The 22,043-nt window shown below is 42.5% G+C and overlaps 1 protein-coding gene across 3 annotated transcripts in view; it reads left to right on the forward strand.

Annotated features, from left to right (window-relative positions):
• Window positions 1–22,043, forward strand: part of BRF1 (BRF1 general transcription factor IIIB subunit) — a 179,603-nt gene that overhangs the window by 151,905 nt on the left and 5,655 nt on the right. For all 3 annotated transcript variants that reach the window (XM_071557365.1, XM_071557366.1, XM_071557367.1), the window contains 2 exons: window positions 18,462–18,513; window positions 21,619–21,787. In XM_071557365.1, coding sequence (XP_071413466.1) covers window positions 18,462–18,513; window positions 21,619–21,787 — 221 coding nt within the window. The remainder of the gene's footprint in view (window positions 1–18,461; window positions 18,514–21,618; window positions 21,788–22,043) is intronic.

Raw genomic sequence — 22,043 nt, forward strand, 5'->3', positions numbered from 1 at the left:
GTTTGACAGAAGTGTTTCCGTTTCTCAGAGTGTGACAGATTTCTGTCCAGGAACTCTAGAGCTTGACCTTGGGGGCTGTAAATATTTTAAACGGTTCCATGGGTGTTTCAAGGTTGTGGCTTGTTGAGCCATAATGCACAAGAGACTTCTCCCTAAATGGGCTCTTCATTGCACTTAGACTCACACAAACATTGCAGCAAGTGAAGGTGTTGAAAAACTATGCATGAAGGTCAAAGTGACAGGTCTTATTAGGAGCTTACTGGCAATAGTTCTCTTGAAGAGTAATCTCCTAACAATTTGTTCTCAATTTTGAATTCGATTTTGGAAATTGTGTTGGGGCAGCATTAAGATTACAAAGGTGGTAGTTTCTTGTGCAATATTTAGCATTAGAAAGGAGATGGATCCCTTCTGGTTCTATTTTGCATCATTAGTAATGTTTATGCTGAGGGAGTAGGCAATTTCTGAAAATGTTTTTGGACAGTTAGCAGGGATTATCTGAAACACATACATAATGTATAGTGTAATTCTTTTGAAGGTCTCCTATGTTACCCTTTTTTTAGGCTGAAGTAAGGTAATACTGGAGTAAAAAGGGGGAGGAAATTTATGCAGCCACTTGAAGGCATTCTGCGGAACATTAAGATTTGTTCAGTTTTAAGTGTTTCTCAAAAAGTGCTGCTCTTGTCCGCTATTAATTGTGCCATCACATCTGTGAAAGATCATTATCATATTCTTTTATCCGGACACGTGTCAAAGCGTTACTCACTTCCAACCATCTGTAGACTATTTGATACAAATGCTTCAAAAATTGAGCTAATAGCCAAGGCACCATCCTGGTATCAGAAAGTTTCTTCAATTTCGTCACCTGCAGGGTTTTTTTGTCCTACTTATTACACTTTCTTTCCAAAACAATGCCTTTTGGCAGCTCCTGTTGTATTCATACCGTTGTTTCGGATAACAGGCCAGACTTACACACACCACCATCTCAGTGCACTCTTCTAGATCCTTTGCCAGTTGTCTGCTTGAACACCATCTGTTCCTGGCAAGGAGTTACCTTCAAATACCTAACAAAACAGGTCATGGGAAAAAAGAGTCTTCCAGGAGCTAATGATGATAACACACCCTGACTCTCTAATGCTGTTAGCATTTTCCTCATAGCACTTTAGGAAATTTGCTCTATTTAGGCAGGTTCTCTTACCCCAAGATCTTTCCTTCAGAGGAGCAGTGCCATGCCTGCCCAAGCAAACAGTGAGGAGGGTGCTAACTTGCAAGAGGATGTTTTGTGGAAAGCTTGAACAATGCATGAAATTCAGTCCTACCCCATAATGAGCTGGAGAACTGCGCTAATGAAATCTGCAGGAGACAATAACGTGAGTCATACAGCAAAGACGACTGAAAATGGCCCTGCAAAGTAATGCTGCTGGGGAAAAAAAGGTAACTGAGAGCAGGAAATAAAAAAGAACTTCTTGGAAAACATCCAGGCTAATGCATCCAAAGAAATACAATCTGAAACACAGACATACATGGGAGCAGAAGCTGTAAAAGCCATGAGGCTGAAAAAGATAGAGAGATAGTGGACTGCAAATTAGTTATGAGGCTCTACAAAAGGACCAATTTGGGCCACGCATTGGAGGAGCAGCACGTGACAGATTAGGGAGGCATTAGGCCTGTCTTGGAGAACCATTCGCTTCTGCAGATGAGAGAATGGGCTTCATTAGGGTGGTTTCAGCAGGAAACAACATAGTGATGATGATCTGGAGGAAACGCTGAAGTGCCGTCCACAGTGTGGTGATAGGAGCCTACATACAGGGAAGTGTGCAAGCTTTTGATGAGGGAAACAGCAGCATATGACATGGCAGAGCTGAGATGCAGCCGGGGAAAAAGGCTCATTTCAGTGGGACAGCAGAAGGAGAGGCTCAGTGGTAGTAAGGTTGGGTGCTGTGTTTGAAGACAGCGCAGTCAAAATACAAGTTCAGGGCCAAATACTGAAGTCAAATAAGATCTTTGTTTTTGGATCTGTATCTGATTAGGTAAAGTCTGAATTTCTTCCTTAAGGCACTCATGAACTTCAAGAAAGAGATACATGGTGATGGGGAAGCATTTACTCACTTCCAAGGGTCCTCTGTAGCTGTAGGTGAACCATAACTACATGAAAGGAGAGGGTGCTGTGTGTCCCAATCACTAACAGGTGAGAGAGGAGGATGAGGATGCCAGGCTGGCCCAGTTTCCTCTCCCTGTGTGGGAGTCAGCACCTGCAGAGCTTCTTTTTTCCAGCTAATAAGAAGTGCAAAAGGGTTTGAAACATCTTAAAAGAAGTCTGTAGATCACCAGGGCTGGTTTATTTCTCCTGCAGCAGTGGGGCTGTCACACGCTCCTTGGGATGGGGGCAGCCGAAAGCTCCTGCCTGCGATCCAAGGAATGGCCTGGTGTGAAGGGGGGGGCTGTCTTGACCTCTCTCCACCTTTGCTTTTGTTGACCCTGTTGAAGTGGGTTTAGTCCTAAAGAAACAAATTGTCAGCTAATTATTTCCTCACTACAGTGGCCTTTCTCATACCATTTTAAGTAGGAACAATTGGATTGAGCCTTTTTTTTCTTTTCCAGTGTGACAAACAGAAGGGAAAACTAAAATCTGATATACTGTGATCCTGGATGCAGGTCAGTTGTTCATGTCGAAAGGGTTATATGAAAACAGGTTACATGGTAGCTTTGAAAGTGGTGCAGCTTGCTGCTTAGTAGGACTGCATTTTGCAGAGCCTGATTATTCAAACTCCTTTTTCTAATATTAGCATTAATTCCCTTATAGCAGAATTATAAAGTTGCTTATTTCACAGTCCTTTTAAAAGTGGAATCCTGGCTGTAAGCAGAGCAGACAACTTATCAGCTCAGCAGCCGCTGCGACTTGCCAGTATCGTATGTTTGGTAACTGCTTGGAGTCAACCTTGAGAGTTTATGAACATTGGCTTGCATTTCCTTCACTCTGTATTTCACTGCACTGTTTAAATCAGGAGTATTAAAACCCTGCTAAATTTAGAGAGAAGAGGGAATCTGTGAATGCCCTGCCTCCTCCCACAAAATTGCATCCCCTGGCCAGCGAAAGCCGGAGCTGGCTGAGGTGTGAGAGGGGAGGGCTTTGGGGGGCTCTGCAGACATACCCCAGCAGAGGTTCTGTGGGTGTGAAGTGAGCCCAAAGGTAGTTTATGGCTTTGTGAGAGAAATGGAGAGGGAGTAAAAGAGCCTCCAAAACAGCACTTTTAATAGCTCGAGGTGTTATTTTTTTTCTCTCCTTTCAAATGGTTTTATTTTATTATATCTGACACCAGTCAAGGAGAGAGGAAGCTCTTTAACCTTAATGCAAATAAAACAGTAGTGCTTTAGAAAAAAATCTGTTTGCTTTATACCTCTAGGCTGATGGTTGTGACAGACTAGAGAATTTAACAATGAAATTACTCATTAGCTGGAGGGATTTTTGTTAATCTGTTTAGCTGTAACAATGTATTTGAAACCTGATTTTTGCTTAGGAGGAGTAAAAAAATTACCTATAGGGATAAATTCATCTGTCTGTCACAGTGTTTGTCTATCTATCTATTTATTCCCTAAAGACTTGAAGATGTTGGTTTTTATTTCTATACTATTGCTGAAAATCAATTGTGACATTTTCTGTTTAGGCTGCTAAAGGTTTTGGCAGATAGAACATGGATTTTGTCTTTTGATGGTGAATTCAATTCAGCATTTATTGCAAAGTCCTCAAGTGTTTAAACATGTGATGATAGACAACTAAACCTCCTCCATGCTAAACTTCATCAGGTCTCTTCTGCAGTTCTGCTATTCAAAAAGAACGGGGACTTGTTTCATCTGTTTTTAATAAATGTGAGCTTTGCATGCTGATTATGTCAGAACTAAAGCCAACTTTGAGATGTAGAGTCTTAACTTTTTAGCTCCTGCTGCTAAAAACACTTCCTTGTTGTTACCCATTAAAAAAGGTGAGGGCCTTGTGCATCATCTTATCTGCACTGTGACGTGTGAGTGAAAGCTGGTCTGCAAAAATGCTGGTCATGTAAGAGGGCACACACTTGGCCCTGCTTGCTGGCTGAGGTGGATTCCAGCATTTGGGAGCAGTCGCCTGTGTTTGGGTCTGTTGTGCAGTTGCCAGTGCTGGGGGGAGTCTGATGGTGTCCTCTTCTGATTGTTGGGAAATGAGAGGACAGCACTGGGTTTTCATGGGCCAGGCATCAGCATCAGGCTGGCATCTCCTGCCTCACCCTGGAGAATTTGTTTAGGTGATGTCTACAGGAGAGCATTTGGCAATCCCAAGCTCCCAAGCCTGTGCCCTGAGCTTCCTGGGAGCTGTAACACCCTGTAGGTGGGATTTTGTGTCAGAACTAATGTGCATTAAATACTGACAGCTGTTAATGGGGGCCACAGAGGTATCGCAGGGATTGGGGCATGGCAGACGAGGCGGGACTGTTCCAGTGTGGTTTTGCCAAACACACTTCTTGTGCTGCCAGGAGGGCTGGTGGGCCAGGAGCCCAGGGCATGACTGCAGAAGCAGCACTCACTCAGTGACTCCTCCAATCTGCTTTGCTGAGAGATGAGAGAAATCTGCTCCCGGGCTCTCTGCGTGGTGCTGCCATTTGGTACAAACACCACATCACTCGTATGCTGCCTCTGAAGTGTGTTTTTTCACTTTTATCCTGTGAGATGGATGGGAAATTTGAATGTTGGGACTGCTTGCCATGGGCATCAAAATTCAGTGGGAAGATGTAGAGGCAGTAAATAAGTTTGATATTGGATGGATCAACCAGTATTGGCAATTGGTTTTAGCACCTTTGTGTGAAACAGGTTCATGGTACAAACATGTATTTTGCTTTGCGAGGTTTGTGCTGCTTTCTTGTTCTTCCAGTAAGATTTTTGAATACAGTATTAATACTCAGAAGTCCACAGCTAACAAGAACCTTAGAGGAGCTGCAGCTGTAGTTTCCCCATAGAGGCCAGTCAAAATGTAACTTTTCTGAACTTACACATTCTTGCTCTGAGAAGACTGTGAAAGTTCGTGTCAAAGGATCATAAATTGCTACCAAATTAATTTCGAAATATAAGTCTGTCATTCATGTGTTTAATCTAGTTCAGTTCCTTTAAAACAGTTTATTCTGAAAACCTTTTTCCTTAAAAACATGCACAGTAAAAAGTGTTTATGTTGCAATATAGCATTTAAATTTTGTTTAAAAAAAACAACAACAAAAAAACCCCAACAACCCCACAACAAAAAGCCCCCTTTAAACAGCTATTTATTTTCTGTAACATTTTACTAACCAACAGAGCAAAGTAACCCAGAGATCTGTGATGTCATGTTAAAAACCCAAGTGGTAGCTTGCCAAGTATTGATGTTCTCACATACTTTGTAGACACAAAAAACTAAGGCAAAGTGTAACGATGCTGTAGTGCTGATAAACGAAATACAGTGTATGGAGATTAAACAGCTGAAAGGCTGGCGTGTCTTACAAGTGAGTCTGTGCAGACAGACTGTTGTCTCCCTTCGGCCAAGCACTTTTTAGGCATTTGCTGCATATTTTGACTAAGTACAGAATGTAGGAAATCTAAACTTTATACATTCAAGATTAAAGTTTCTTAAAAAAAATAGGGGACAGTGTCGCTGTTTGAGTTTTTTTAATTGATTTTTTTTCTTAAAGTGATGCTTCAGAAATGCCCTTAGAGAGCAGAATGAGTGTGGTGATGAAAAACAACAGAAGCAACTTGCTCATTAGACTGAGTTAAAGCTAAGTTGATCATTGATACAAATTTGCATTATTTTCCCAGCGTGGCATTTGGTAACAACTCTCCTCGGTGTGCTTTTGTTTCAGTTGACATTTGCTTGAATGGCCAAGCGAGTTGGCAAACTTTGTGCTGCTGGTCTTTGAAGTTGTGACTTCAGCCCCAACAGCCTCCTCTTTGTGTGCGGCAGGGAGCCCCTTCCCTTTGGAGAGGGTGTGTGCAGCACAAAGCCCAGAAGGGGCCTGTACATACCAAGTCTCACAATGCTTCTTAGCACTTTAAGTAGCTCAGGACTTGCAGGAATATTACTTTCTTTGCTGTGATTTTTTAATGCAAGGGGTTAAAGTTCAGAATAAAAAAAAAAAGGGCAGAAGATTAACCTGAGAGTACATTTTTTATTGATCTTCAAACATAGGTTAGTATTTAGAGGGATTTGAACTACAGTGGGAATTTACTGCCTTCTCTGTTCAATACAATTATTTCACAATGGGGTTCGAGTGCAAGCTCTGCTAGGTACAAAGGAAGAAGTAGGGATTTACTTGAGATGGATAGCATTTGTTTCATGTTTTTGTCATTGTCACTGGAATTATATTAAAATCTATTATATATCCAAAATTGTCTGAAAAACTTGACAGAATACAGTGACAAAATATGAATGATAGGATGAGAAGGAGGAGTTCTATATCAATAAGGTAGTGTATACATATCTATTTATTGTAATATTTGTACATTTCATGGTCAGTTGAACTCCTTTCTCTATTCACAGCCCATGTGTTGGTAATTATGGTAGGAGTGTAGCTTGCACAGCATGTCTGTGACTCCCTCTCAGATGGAGCAACACAGTGCTGAAGGGCAATCCCAACCCTTCAGTATTTCTGTGCAGAGGATGTGCATGAGCAGTTTCTGAATGAAGCCTTGTAGCTGCAGTAATTTTCTTTTTAATGCATCTTTCATAGCTACAGTGAAATATAGGAAAGGCCATTTTTCAGCAATAGGAATTGTTTGCCTGGCTTTTACATTGGCCTTTCTCAGAAGCTGGATTTTTTTTTTTGGCTGAAGAACTGCGGACCAGGGGCCACAATTTCTTGGAAGGGTTGAGTAAAAAAATGAGGTGGAGTAAGGATTTTTAAAGAGATCTTGTCAAACGGTTTAGTTGCTGTGTTTTGTTTTGACAAGGAGTGACTGACCCCAGTTAGTGAGGTTTCCACCATCTGAATGCTTAAGATTGGGGTCAGCCTTCCACCCACCCAGGTGACGGCTCGGTGCAGAGGAACCATCTGGGCGGGCTGTAAGCCAAGGTCAGGGAAAATCTTCCCAGCTGAACTCAGTCACTCTGTGTTGTGCCTCAGATCTGCTGGCTGACCTGCTTATGCAAGTGCCCTTTAACTGGTTGAGAAAACTCCAGCACTTTCAAAGGGTGATAGTTAGCAAAGGTCTCCTTAGGCTGACCTGGTGTGTTTTGACTGAGCCAGATTAGGGACTGGTGGCCCAAGCAGGGCTGCTCCCTGTTCACCAGCCCTGTGCCCCTGACTGTGGGCTGACTGTCTTCACCTGGGCAGGTTTTGATCCACTTGATCCAGTTAACCCAGCACAAGAGGCTGTGAGAGGCATCTCCCCTGCAGTTAGAGGGAGGTTTCTGTTGGATAATTTCTATCTGTTAACTCTGGTATTAAGCTGTATTAAAGCAAAACACTGTCAAATGAGTCCTCTTTACGCACAGGATCCCCAACAAAGCTCACCTGACTTCATCACAGACATGCAGCATGGAGCTTACACAGGACACTGGAGAGTGCTGTCTGTTCCCAACATCAGAAGTAGTGTTCACCTTTCTCAAAAACAGTTGTACATGTTGTACACAGATTTTAAAACAGAAATTAATATTGTTTTCCTTCCTAACGTTTCCATGTGGAATTTTCTTTCCATAAGAAAATGTGGCTGCTTTCTTACACTCATTTCTTTATCTGTACCAAATGCATTGTGAAGGAGACAGGACCTGTATAACGTGATGGGGTTCTGTGGCCGAGGTCAGCAGTTCATTGGTACATTGCAGTGTGTGTGAGCCAGCACCCAGTGTGTAGCAATGCATATTTTAAACTTGTGTCATATTCAATGGTAAACAGCCTTTTCCCCAGTGATTTGTACTGGTTTTTCACTTCATTATCCATGCATACTTATACCCAAGTAGAGATTCCCAGGCAAGCAGCTTCCAAGGTTGGAATAAAGCACAGTTAACTTTCTGGACCTTTTTTATATCAGTAGAGGTTGGATCCAAAGGTATGACAGAGCTGTATGAACTTGAAGTTTTACACGAACTTTGACCTGGAGGAATATTCTCCCCATAGAGCATCCTGTTGGGGTTTTGGGATGGGATGTGGGATTAGCCTCTTGTTAACTTTGAAGAAATCTGTACAGGTTAATGTATACATGTTCACAGTGTGTGCTGACATCTGTCCAATTCATGCACTGGATGCAGGCTCACCTTGTCTGGGGCTGAAATGGTGCAGTTTTCTCTCTTTCAGGTTCTCTCATTCCTTTGTACAGCAGCTCCAGGTGAGGCGAAAACAAGTGTCCTACAGTGTACTTGTAAGGAGCAGGGAGGCCAGATGCAGGCACACAGGACATCTCAGCATCTCTGGCAGTGAAGCCTGGCCTGGCCTGTATGGCAGGGCAGGGAGGGAGACCTGATGGACTGGTCCTACTCCTTCATTAAGGAGCCCAGTTTACACAAGCCAGAAAGTACTCAAGTGGTTACACGGCAATCACATGCCAGCCTGACTTCAGCCATCAACAGAGCATCGCTGTGGTTATTAGCCAAGGATTTCCATAATGTGTCTCTACAAGCTGTAATTAAAGCCAGGCCTGCCCCTAGCTAATTACAAGCTTGCTTAGAAGTATAGTTTATATAATGCTTTTAAAACTTTATATGGGGAAGATACACATCCAACAGGCATAATAAGAATGACGCCTTATTTTCAAAATGAAATTTAGAGGCTTTGGTGTCTGTTTATTCCTCCCTTTACAGTTTTCTACAGGCTGTTTTTCGCATCCTCATTTGTAGTTTTTGCCAGAAATATTGCCCAAGTTTCTGTCTCGGTTTGAGGGGAAAAACCAAAATGTTTTACCCACAAGCAGGGGAGGGGCCTCCTCCTCAATAATCACACCACTCTTTATCAAATTTAAGAAAAGGAATTTTAATACAAGAAGGATAACTGATATATATATATATATATATGTAAACAGACTAGTGCAACCCACTTCCCCAACACCATAAGAGGAAAAAAAAAAACAACAACAACAAAACCCAGCAGGTTTTCCTCCGGGAGAAAAGGTTATACTTAAGTGTCCTTGTCACAGCCCGCTGGCTGCAGAGTGAGTTTCAGTCCCTCTCCAGCGAAACAGACGAGCAGTGGGCTTTCAGATGGACTCAGTCTCTTTCCCTTGTGTTCCCCGTCCAAGAAGCAGAAAAGGTACGAGCGACCAGCAGCAAATCCAAGGCAGGTAGCAGCACGGCAGGAAAAAGTAATCCGGAGTAGGCAGCGGCAAGACAGCCAGGGAAAACCCCCGCAGTAACCAGCAGGGCAGCCTGCCTCCTTGGAGCCCCCACTCCCCCGTTCCGCCGAGCCAAGACTGAGGAGAATATCCAAAAAAAAACCAAAAGAGACAAACCTGCCCCCACCCCAGCGATCACAGTTAACTACTTCTTTTGTCAACCGCTGGCCTGGGCAGTTAAGTGGCAGGGGAGAGAATTTACATAATAATCCCAAACTACAACATTTCACCAACGTCAAGCCAGTGATTTTTTGCTTTTCTTCAGAGTGTTTTTGTTCTCACTGCTGAGAGAGTAAACCAGACGTTAAAATGCCTTTGAGCTTTGTATTTGGAGAAGACTAATAAATAATACTTAGATCTCTCATAAAAAAGAAGATAAGGAGTTTTGAAAGCGGTGAAACTCTTTGTTGAACACATCACTACAAGGTCTGCATAAATAATGATCCATCTATGGAGAGCTGCTGTGTGTTGCTTAGACAGTGCTGCACCTGTAGACCTTCAGCTTGGTCTTTCAGGAATTAAGTGATGCTGGCAGTGTAACCCTCTGAGAGCCTGAAGCAGCAGAACGGGCAGGGCTCAGTGGTGAGACCAGTTGTGAGTATGACATGTGGTTGTAGGGTGGGCTGGCGTGGCTGTGGGTCTAACACAACATTCCCTGATGGTTGCTGCAGCACCATGTGCCCAGCACCATGTCAGCCGATGCCATTCTCTGGGATGGCTCTCAGATGATAGTGCAGCCCAGGGGCAGGAGAAGATGCACCACCACTTGCTCTCTCATAAATTAATAGTATCTCAAAAGGAAAGGGAACATAGTGGAACCTACAGCACTTGTGCACTTGGCTTTGACACCTTTGGAACAAGGGGATGCTCATGTAGTTGCCATCACCATGGCTCTTTGAGAGAAAAACGTAGGGTGCCTAACCCAACATATGGCTGAGTAAAGTGTGAGATAGGTCCTGTATCCTGATGAATTCCCTCTTCTTGCTTCTCTCTAGCCATTTTTGAATTTGGTATTCAGTTTGATTATTCAGGTCAGATCAGATTTAGGTCAGTTGTGATGGATTTTTTCCAAATCCAGTTCCCTTGATTCCTACTGTAAACGCTTACCAGATGACACGATGTGAGGCTGGAACAGACTCGAGCTGTGTGATGACCGAATAAAATCTCAGTGGGAACCACTTCCACGTTCCTGAGATTAGTTTCTCATGTAATAAATTCTGTATCCAAAATTGTATCAAATACTTCTCTGACAAGAGTGAGTTTTTTTCCTAAGGGACAAATCCCAGCAGAGCTATTTATAAGAAGCCTCTCTCTTGTGTTTACACTCACATGCCTGTTACTCAGACCTACACTGAAGAACAAATAGAAGTAAAAACTTGTGCGTGTCCTTGCCTGTGCTTTTGAACTGACCCTGTTTTGTCTAGTCTGAGATCCCTCACTACATTTTTTTGGTGTTGTTCAGTTGGTAAGAGTTGCCATAGCAAACTGCCATTAAAGGCTCCTTCCTGAAGGAATAATCTGGATTTATTTGGTGACACCTTTTCTCTGCAGACCGTTTCAACTGCTTTGTTCTGCCTGATCCTCTCCTGGCTGGGAGGGATGGGGAGGAGTCATCCAAGAGATTGCCATGCTTATGCTCCATGCTAACACCTGCAAAACCTGTGCAACAGGGAGTAGCCGTGGTGGTGAGTGCCTGGGTGGTGCTTGGAGGAGTCCTTTGGCTTGGGAGGAGGAGGCCAGCCCATTTCTCAAAGGCAAATCCAGGCACAGGAAAAGCTGCTTGAGTTGTTTTTTTAAATATTAAATTTAGAGCTGTGTTCTTTCACTGTTCGTTCCTGAAATGAGACCAGACATCATGCAGAAGTTCTTACTTAACCAGCCTACAGCTTCTTCTCCTGCTACAGCTTCTTTATTCATTTCCTGACACAGAACAGGGAATCCTTGACACCAGACTTCCCTGAGTTGTGTCCTGGCTCACGTATTGCTACATGTAAAGTCAGACAGATGAGACCTGTGCTTTCAGTTTTGAAAAATCCTGGTGTACATAGGGCACAGGGGAGAGCAGGTTCTTTCATGTGTGTCTTCTCAGTGGCTACAAAACCCATGTTAAATCATCATTCTACCATTGGGCTGCTTGATTAGATGTTCTATGCATACCTCAAAATATGCGATGTTTTAAAGCGAAGTTTGCTATTTAAATAAGAGGTTTGCCATAATTGGCTGTTATAAATTACAAGCAAGAAGAAATGATTTATTGCTTATAATTAGAAATGAGTTACGAAGGGGAATGTTGGTAATCATAAAATAAAGCTTGGAATACACTGATTTCCAGATGGCTGCCAGAGAAATTGCTCTTTAATATATAATAGACCAGACACAAGGGGGGAAAAACTCAGTCATCCGTCTTTATTCCTTGATGGATTACTTCTATGAATCTATAGTTACCTGAATTTTGAAATACTAGTTTAGTCTGCATAATTGGACGAGAAAAACTGAATTTGCACGATGGTATGTGCTGTCAGAGGTGTGGAAGAGGTGACTTAGTATTTTTGTCCTTGTGATGCCAATGGTGAAGATCCAACAATTGATCTGACATTACCTTTGGGTTCTCAGACACTGAAGGTTACTAAGGTGTTTTTCTTTTTATCTCTTGCCTCATTTGAAGTTTTCATGAGGTTGAGATTGACCAAAACACTTGTCCAAAAGCAAGTATCTGTAATCCTCCTTGCCCGAATCTAGGAAAAATACATTTGCACCAGAAACAGAAAGCAGTGCTACTGCTGAGACCTTTTCAATAGCATAATCCTTCTGTTGAGACCATAATGTGTTCATTTAACTTGTAAACTTTCATTTCTGTTACTATAGTTCCAAGCACAATTTTAAAATTATTTATATTTGCCTTATCTGCTAATAATGGTTCTTTCTGCCACAACAGATGCATTCTGCACTTTTACCATTTGAAAGACAGCGCTACAGGATAGTTAAGACATATGGATTGTCACCACATGAGTTGTCTCAGGCCCATGTTTTAAAAGTGACACTGCCATTAGACTTGCTTAACTGAGACCATTATGATTACTCATTTACCTTCATTAAAATGCTTCATAGCTTCCTTATTTTAAGTAGCTTTTCTCAGCAAGGTGCAGATTTGCCTTGCTGCCATCATTTCATCTGGAAAAGTTTCCATGATGAAAGGAATAGCGTATTTTCAACTAATACTTTCCTGACCTGTGGAGAGATGAGCTCATCAGTATCTTTATTGACAAACCCAGGAAGAAGGTGTGTCAACCAGAAATATTAGATCAGTCAGCTTTTCTTGTCCTGGAGCAATTGTAATTTCCCTTGGTCTGCAGCAATTTCCTTTGGAAGCAGATATGTGCTGAGATTGTTTGGGATCTGCTGCAGGAGTATAATTTTATTTGGTCCCATTAAGGTCGACTGAGATGTCATTCTTTTCATTTTTGCTGTTGAAAATCTGTTGGTTTAGTCAGTGGGAAGAACAGCAAGTTGCTATTTTACAGCATCTCATTGACGAATGAGTGCTGTAGCTATGCAGAAAAATATTGCTTTCTCTGAGTTGGGTTATTGAAGGCAGATGTCATGGCCTCTGCCACTCTCTGAAAAGCCTGAAATAGGTGTTTAGCTCAGGATACATTAGCAAAGTTCCTGCTTTTCAAAAGCCTGTCAGTGACTGACGTAGGTGCTTAGTTCCTCACTGGTAAATACATCCTGTAGGGAGTGATAGAGGTTCTTACTTTTTGCCCGTTTCCTCCTGCAGGTTTTGGTCCCTCAGTGCTTAGGCCTGTTTGCTGCAAGGGGCCGATTTCATTAGCACTGAAGATGTTCTCAGCACTTCGGTGTCTGATGCTGCACTGATGAAAGCAGAGCTCCTCTGATCCAGCATGAAAGAAGACTGAGTAGCAAACAGAAGTGGGAACAATTTCTCATTTCACTCTAGTTTTTGTTGTCACTTCAGCTTTGCTTTTTCCTGCTTTAAATGTCTCTTTCCATAGTGTTGTTTGCTTGGAAACAGGACGGAAGCACTGACACTTGGTGGAGCAGAGTTAGCAGTAACTGGCTTAGCTGTCTGTTAGAATCCAGAAAGGTTCAAACCCCGCCTGCTGTTCTGTCAGACCCGTCTGTACAGCTGGCAGCACTGAGGTGAGCCATCTCCACAGGGAACTCGCTGTATGTGAGCTGAGCTCATCGCAGTGTGGACGTGCCCTTCATCTGGAGTCTTTTTACCATTGGTTGTGGTCTCTGCAATCCTCTCACTTGGGGGAGTGATTCAGTGAAACTCCTTGGGGCTTTCACAGTGCTGGTCAGCTGGGCTGCATGAAGGGCTGGTCAGGCTGGCATTTGGGAAGCCTAAACTACCTGCCTGCCTCACGTTCAGGCACACACTGTGAGAATCAGAGATGTTTTGTCATTCTGCAGAGCATGATGCTCTCTGTGGTTGTATCTGGACTTCTAAGGGGGCACAGTTCACTCTTATCCCCGGCCCCTGTCCTCTTGGCATCATGCTGCTGCTGTTTATGGGTGTCACAGCCAGCCATGGCCTTGGCCTCTGGAGCAGAGGGAATGGCTCTTGGGAGCACCTGGCTCTCTGCTGGAAGCAGACAGAGAAAACAGTGGGATCCGCAGCTGGATGTGCAATCCCTGAAGTGCTGCCGAGTTGTGGTGATCATTGCAATCTCTGTTTTTCCCTCTGGCAAAGAGCAGTGGTCCAAGTCCAGGAGGGTCACCCCTTTGTCCTGACCTAATGGCACAAGAGTGGGTCAGTATCTCCTGACTCTGTCATGTTTCCAAGAAGAGCATTAAATCCTTGCAGAGGTAATTCCCAGCTTTCTGGTAAGGATAACATTGACGGTACCTAATTAAAGGGCACTCTCAGCCTGGATAAACATTTATATTAATTTCCTTCTCATGCAGATGTCTGGTAAACTGACCTCCTGAGGCAAAACCATCTGGCCTGAGGTGGGAGGAGGATCTTGGCCATTGTGGAGAACCTGACCAGTCTCTTGCAGAGTCATTCCTCAATAGCTTTTTCTGTCACTGCACATGAAAGGCCTGTGTAGGGACATGTAGGTTTCATGGGCAGTTGTCTTGGATGACCTGCATAATTGCACTGCAGGCTTGTGGCTGTGGGCTCTGTTCTGTCTCTGCTTTCCATCGTGTATTCTGGGACCATCCGTGTATAAAATTAGTATGAGTGGTAAGCAGCAATAAGATGTTCCCTACTTGGATGGATTAAATTAAAATTCAGGAAGAAACAGAGCTTTGGTTGGGTTTCCAAATTACTTGCAGGATTGCACTGAGGAGATTGTTATGGTATTGTCAACTTTTTGGTGGGTGAACAGCCTGATGCAATTGAGGTGGATTTATTACCTCGCAGTGCTCTTTCTCCTTTATGTTCTCTGCTGTGTAATCTTTTGTTATTAAATAATAATCAAAATAAAAACAGTTGTTTGTCACAGCCAGCTTGTTTTTCGGAGAATTTGCTCACTTTGAAAGTTCAGTCTGTGTGATCTCCAGTCCTGTCAGGAGCTATTATATTGAATCTTCTTTTAAATTGTTAAGCTGGAGGACAAACCCAGACATTATCGTGCACATCGCAGCTGAGAGCGGAGCAGATTCGGTGGGGAGCAGCCTCTGATGCCTTGTACCATGCCATTAGTTTTTGTCACAAACATGTCAAGATAATCTGCTTCCAGTGCTATGTGTGTTGGCTGACATGAGCATTAATAGATCTGCATAATTTTTGAAGTGTGGATATAACACTTGGGGCTGTGTGAAATCTTTTTTTCCCCTTTTACAGATCACAGTGCTGTTCAGAAAGTTGCTTGTTCTGTTACTCCCTCCCACAAGGTACTGTGTTAGTTTGTAAAGTTCATAAAGAAAGTGCCCCAAACTAGAAATAATCATAAATAGTGAACAACGACTGACACACTTGGGAAGAGCAGGAGCCGCATCACCTCCCAGTCACAACATTACATTTTAAATAGAGGCTGTTTTCACTTCAGCATACGTAGAATTGTATGTTAATGTAAGATATTATTATTTATGGAACTTGGGAACCATTAATTCAGTCTGGACTTCAGTAGAAGTCTTTCATGTGCACGTTTGTTCCTCGTTAGCCTTTTACAGATGAGGTTGAGTCATGCACGGGAAAAGTTGGATAAGGTACTTCAGTTACTTGTTTTTTCAAGGTGCCTTTTTGACCATTAATAGTCAAGCCTATTCCCAGCCTCAAAAGCAGACGTGCTCTTCCATGAAGACACTTTTTTCCACCCTCTGAGGTGCAGCCAGACAGCAGAAGGAGCCTGTATCTGTAGCCATGGCAGCCAGTAATTTATTGCTCCATATGGCTGGTGTGGCAGCAGCTGCTCTGGTTTAAGGAGGTCAGGACATCAGGGCATTTAAGAAACAAAAAAACACCCCAACTATAAAACCTTCCTAAATGGTCTTGTACAGTAATAGTAGGGTTCTCCATAAGCATAAGGAGAGCCAAGAGAGTTGTGTATTTATAACTTTTATAACTATAATTGGAATCAAAGCCGTTATTTCAGTTGTGAGTTGGTTTTTGTCTCTCTTTGTGATGGTTTTACCTTTTCCCAGTTGTTCTGGCTAATGTTTGTTGGCAGCAGACAGTATGGAGGTGCATTGAGCTGGGGTGTTCCAGGCAAGTGGTGAGTGAGCCCTTTGGATCTGCACTGCAGCAGGTGCCAACCATCTGTGGCAGGAGTAGGATCCACCCCGCTGCTTTGGGATGCACGTTATACTACACTGAGAGAGACACTGTATTGCCCAAATCAGACAGCAGTGCTGTACTTGTAGTAATGAAGATGTACACGTTGTGAGCAGCTCTGGTGGAACAGAAATACAGCTTTAATTTCAGTTTGGGTGTGGGAGAACTGAGAAATGTGCTGAGAAATGGTGTAGAAGGGCTCTTGGATTTAGCACTAAAGTTTTTGCAAATAGGCTTTTCATAAGCGTGAATCTTTTTATTTTCATTAGGGGACCATTTTAATTAAAATGAAACTGGAATGTTTACTCTTTGCTTCCTATAGCTGTGATTGTTTTCTTCACTGTGTGAGCACATGTATAATTTGCTCTAAAAGAAATGTCAGCAGTTTCTGATTACCTTCTGAGTCTTACTCAACAGCTTGATTTTAACTAGGGAGAGGAAATATTTTCAGGGTGCTCCAGGGAGGTCTGATGTCTTTGGGTAGCAGGAGGGAATAGCTGCTATCTTTGGTACAGTGTTTATTGCAATAATCATGACTACTGGTTTAAAATAAAGATCCTTCATTTCTTACCCCTGTTCGGGTTTTTTCAGACATGTCCATGAAATACAACCTGTTTGGTAATTGTGAAATTCAGCTATGTAACCTTTTGGTGTTGCTGCATCCATATTTTTGTAAGCATCTAAACAGGGTGATTTTTGAAAAACAGTGATTGAAAGTAGTTAGGTAGTCATGAATTTCAGGAATTAAGGAAGAAACTTTTTATGATAAGAGTGGTGAAACACCGGCACAGGTTGCCCAGAGAGGTGGTGGATGTCCCATCCCTAAGAACATTCAAGGCCAGATTGGATGGGACTCTGAGCAACCTGATATAGTTGAAATGTCCCTGCTCATTGCAGAGGGTTGGACTAGATGACTTTTAAAGGTGAATACTTTACAATTTGGGTTAGATAAAGGAAAGGGAAGGCCAGACACATAGGCAGGAGTATATCCATGCCTTCACATATGTTGTTTCTAAGCTCCGAAGTCCATCCAAATTTTCAATAGATATTTGTGTGGGTCAAGACCATCTTTTTCTTGACATTTTTGATAATTATGAAACATGACAAGAAGTACCTGTAGCAGAATAATATGTTCTGGATTCTTCAGTGGCACAGCTCCTGAAACATTTCCTTGGCTTCTTTTTGTTTTGACCTACTGTGAGGAGTCACCGTGAACTGGCTGAGTTGCTCAAATGCCTTTTTGGTCCTGCAAAGCATTTCAGAGATGGCCAGTTTCTGAACCTTTTTGGAGCTTAGCCAATATCTTGTATTTTAATACTGTCTTCTCAATCAGAGATAATGATCTGAGTCTCCCCTCCTCATTCTCTGGGGTTTTGTTTCCTCCTGCTGATTATTTGAAATAAATAAATAAGGAAGGAAACAACCAGTTTCTGTGTGTTAACAAGGAGGAATGACTAAGAGAAAAATGAGAGGAAAGTACTGCTTATCATAAAAGGCTGTATCTCTGGAGACATAAATTCGTATTCATTAAGTTGTTTGCCTAGACTTAGTTAAAAGACGTGCTTGAGGAGCTGTCTGAGCAGTGTTTCAGTAGAAAGCAAGTCATCGTCTTCGTGACTAGATACATCTAGAGGAGGAGGAGAAGAGACCAGAAAGTAACACTAAATGATGGATTGAGAGCAGCCTTTGTGGCAGTAAGGAGACAACAGACTATGAAATGTTTTTCAGAAGTAATAATATTTAACACGTGTGTGTAAAGTAATGCTGATCCATCTTTTCTCCCCAGATATGCAGGTCTTTTTCATGTCTGATGCAGAATTTAAAAAAATGTTTATGTTTAATTTCTGTGATTTCTCATTCAGGGTATGCAGGGTCCCCCTGTTTTTGATGATTTCTGTAGCTGGAGGTTAAAATTTTGCCTCTTGTGATTATGATATTCTGGATGTATAATCTTACTGGTGTCCCCTGTGTATCATCAGATCCAGGGAAGCAGTTTCAGAGCAGTGCTAGATAATCAGAGTGTGGCTCAGCTTTGCCATGTCTGTGTTCTTCAGAAAAACCAGATTTCTTTTGACTTTTGTAATGTGTGACAAACCCATCTATTTCAAAGACCTTGGGGATGGGCTGGAGCTGCCCTTTTGAGATGAGGTTTTGCTACAGTGCTTGTTGACTGGCATCTTTTCTTATTATCTCAAACTGGGACAGATGCTTCCAAGGGAATGTGTGTATTAATTATTGTGGAGTCTGTGGCTCTCCGCTCCTTATCTTAAATCATTAAAAAAGTAATTGCACAACATAACACTAGCAAAGTGCTTTCACTGTTTGGAGAGTGAATACTCTGTGTCAAACTCTTGAGCATGTTCTGATGTTCACCATTTTTTTCTTTGCTTCTTTTCAGATTAAGACCTTTGATTTCAACCCAGTTTGCTAAAAAGGCTGCCACTGAAGAGGTACGTTAAGTGCAGCACTTCTCTCAGTGCAACAGGTTGAGTTGGAAATTCCCACAAGGCATTCTCAGCCTTGGTCTGGTTATGTGGTAGAAAAGGGTAAAAGAGGTAGGAGTCTTGTCTCTCTGATCAGACCAGGAGTTGGTTACTGTGAACCAACCTGCAAAGCTGAGGTTGCCTGTTTTCCAAGCCACATTTGCTCTTACTTATCCATGCATAGCATTAGCACAGCCTCATAATGCTTGGTTAGACAGCGAAAAAAGAGAAAATTCCCTGCAAGAATCTAAAAAGGTCCCTATCAAATAAATAGATAGGAAGAGTAGAAGGAGGGCAAAACCTGTGTCTGTTTCTCAGCACGCACTTGGAGTGTCTCCAGAGAGAAGGAAGATGATTTAAAACACCACCTTTGTGCAGCCAGACCTGACCCCAGGCTTGTTGCCCCCCAGGGCAGGGTTGGGCTTCTGGGCGAGACCAGTGAGGACAGACAGGTTAGCCCATACAGCATGGCTTACTCTTTGCTTTGTGTTTGTTTAATTTGAAAATCTAATACTGCCACAGAAAAGTCTGTGCTAGTAGCTGTCCACCACCCGAAGGCCTTGTTGGGTGGCTTTGTGCACTTGCATTTTCTCCCAAAGGGATTCTGATTATTATCAGATGGTGACACCAGACAACAATAGCTGCTTTCCTTCACTATTGTTTTCACCCTGTACAGAGTATTCATAGGCATTTTGTGTACAATAAACTGTCTATTGAGTATCTAAAATTTCAGTTTACCAAAGGTATTTCTTTCTCTTCTTTTCCCCATGAATATGTGACACTGACCCCTTTGGAAAGTAAACCAGTTCCCTTGGGTAGTTTAACATCTTTAACAATTGCCCATCCATACATGAAGCAAAGTGCCAAACTGCAGTCCAGGATGTCTGGAAGTGAATTCAGGAAGTTCTATTTAAAGGTGTTGTTTGACTGCCTTATTTTTAAAATGACTGAAATGCATTGATTTTCAGAAACAGTTTGATATCCTGCCTAGGGAAATACATTTTCACTTCTTATTCTATGCTCATTAGAAAACTCTGCCCATTTTTAGAAGTACAGCAGTCTGGAAGTGGACACGATAATTAGAAGAAGGTCACATTTTAATTAGCATGCTGCAGTTTTAAAAAATAATGACTCAATTGTATCTCCTTTATATTCACCCACTTTTTCAGAGCAGATGGATACTTTTAAGCATATAAATTGATGTATATTATGATGCTGATTGGTCTCATACTGTTGTATCTTTTTCTGCTTATACCGAGATGGACTCAATTTGATCCCTCTAGAGGCAAAAGCAGTGGTAGGAAATATAAACTGGAGGGAAGTTCCTCTAAATAATATGATTAATTTGAGCATTAAAAAATCATGAAAACCTGCCTTCGACTGATCTGAATATCTAAGTACTTGATTTTCTATTAAAATTAATGGGTGTCTTTTGCCCTATTAATGAGTTATTGGAGCAAACCCTTAGGTGACTTTGGAAAACTCAGAGAGATTCTTTAGGTTGACTGACATGGTATATGACAAATTCAGGAACAGCTTTGATGTTTGAATAATTAGACTATCAACTTTCTGGTACAGAGATTTTCTCTTATGGTGTATCTCTGAAGTGCCTGGAGTTACAGGGATTCTGGGAGTTACTGCGTCCCAAGTAAATACATTTCTAAATAAATAAATAAAAATGACTTATGGTGCTGAATCAGAACTTGCTCCCAGTGGAATTGAAGAAGATGCAGTAGGACATAGTTATCTACTGTAATTTAAAACCTAAAGCACTGTAGGACTTTTCTCAGGGTAGGGACCAGAGAAATTGGGATATTCTGGTCTCCTTTGGACCATTCATTTTTAGAACCTCACCACTGTCTTTCCCAAGGAAATGGTCCAGGTGTTTTCTGTCTTTCCTAGTAGGGGAGATGACTCTCAGTGCTGGTAATTGCTGACTAGTGACAGGTACTGTTAATATTCCCTTCGCAAAATTCTTCCATGACAGAGCAGCATTCGTGGTTAATCTTTAATATTCTTCAAGTTGCCACTAATGGGCTGGTTTTTGTGCCACAGGCTCTAGTGTACAAACTCCAAATAGTCCCAAGTACACAGTGGAGGTGAAAAGTGCCTTGTTACAGAGCTGATGGAGATAAAGCACTTGTGATGTTTCTTCCCTGGCTGAGAGAAGGAGGTGGAGCCCTAGACTGAGCATGTCATGAAAATGAGAGCTCCAGAAAGTCTGGAGCCTGGGCTGTGCTGGGGCACCATGTTGCTGGTTCCAGCCCCATTCCCAGATCTCTCTTTAGTGAACCAAAGACAATACTGCCTTCTCCAAATTCACCTTCATCCCCTTGTGGTGTTGCCTTTTCTCTCCCTCCATGCTGTGTCCTGCCTAACCTTGGAGCAGCCAGGTAGTACATGTACAGAACAGGTCCCATCAATGATTGATTCCCAAGTTAGTGTTTGGAGATCATTATTCTGATGAATTTCATAGGTAATGTTACAGGTGCCAGCCTGTATTATCAACTGAGTGCTCTGCCATCACATTAAGTGCTGTCTACAGAGTGCTATTTGTTCCACAGCTCATTGCGCCACCAAATAAATCCAACCAGAGCTGTCAAAACTAATACATGTTGGGTTTTTCCTGATTTGAAGGGTACATTTTTGCTATCATTAAAATGTCAATAACGTTGTTATTGTGTAATAGGCCTGATGTGGGCCGAGCACACTGAGGAAGAGGTTGTACGTTTTCCTGCAGAGCTCTACTGAGGAGTTTCATTCTCAAATTTCTCCTTCCCTTGTGCTTGCAAGAAGATCCTTGTTCTGGGTATTTCAGTTGCCTAGTTCTGGACTATGTGAAAACCATGTCATTTGGCCTGACTTTTGTCCAGACTTTTATTAGATCAGCTGAACCTCTAGCACTAGACATGGGTTTCCATCTCTCCTGGCCCTATCATTTTATTAGAACAGCTGAACCTCCAGCACTAGACATGGGTTTCCATCTCTCCTGTCCAGCATTTGGAAGCTGCTGGAGTTTTGTGCAAATATTGAAGGAAGGGCTGCTCTATTGTCCTCTCTTGTTTTTTGCAGGTGACCTTTCCAAATGCACAGGCAGAGGCCCCTGCTGTAGAAAAACCAGCAGCTGTGCTTGTGGAGAGTGGCCCAGTAGCTTACAACCCTGATGAAGAGGTGGAAGAGGAAGAAGTAGAAGAAGATGAAGATCACTGCATGAGCGCCTTGCAGTTAATGGGAGGAAATGGTGAGTGGAGATGCTGCCCAAGTTACCATCTGCTGGTGCTGTGGGCTTTGTTCTTGCACGGCTGAGGACAGACAGGGTTCCCCTCATTGTTCCTGTCCCAGGGCTTCTGCCACTTTTTCATCATTGCCCATTCCTGTGGGAAAGCCTGGAATCACCCTTGTCTGAAATCTGACCTTGCTATAAACTCCTGAGAAAACTTTGCATCCTTGAGCTCTAGGCTAGGAGGGCTTCTCAAGAACAAACTGAAGTTATGTGT

This window comes from Pithys albifrons, chromosome 6, assembly GCF_047495875.1.
Source record: "Pithys albifrons albifrons isolate INPA30051 chromosome 6, PitAlb_v1, whole genome shotgun sequence".
In the NCBI taxonomy this organism is placed as follows: Eukaryota; Metazoa; Chordata; class Aves; order Passeriformes; family Thamnophilidae; genus Pithys; species Pithys albifrons.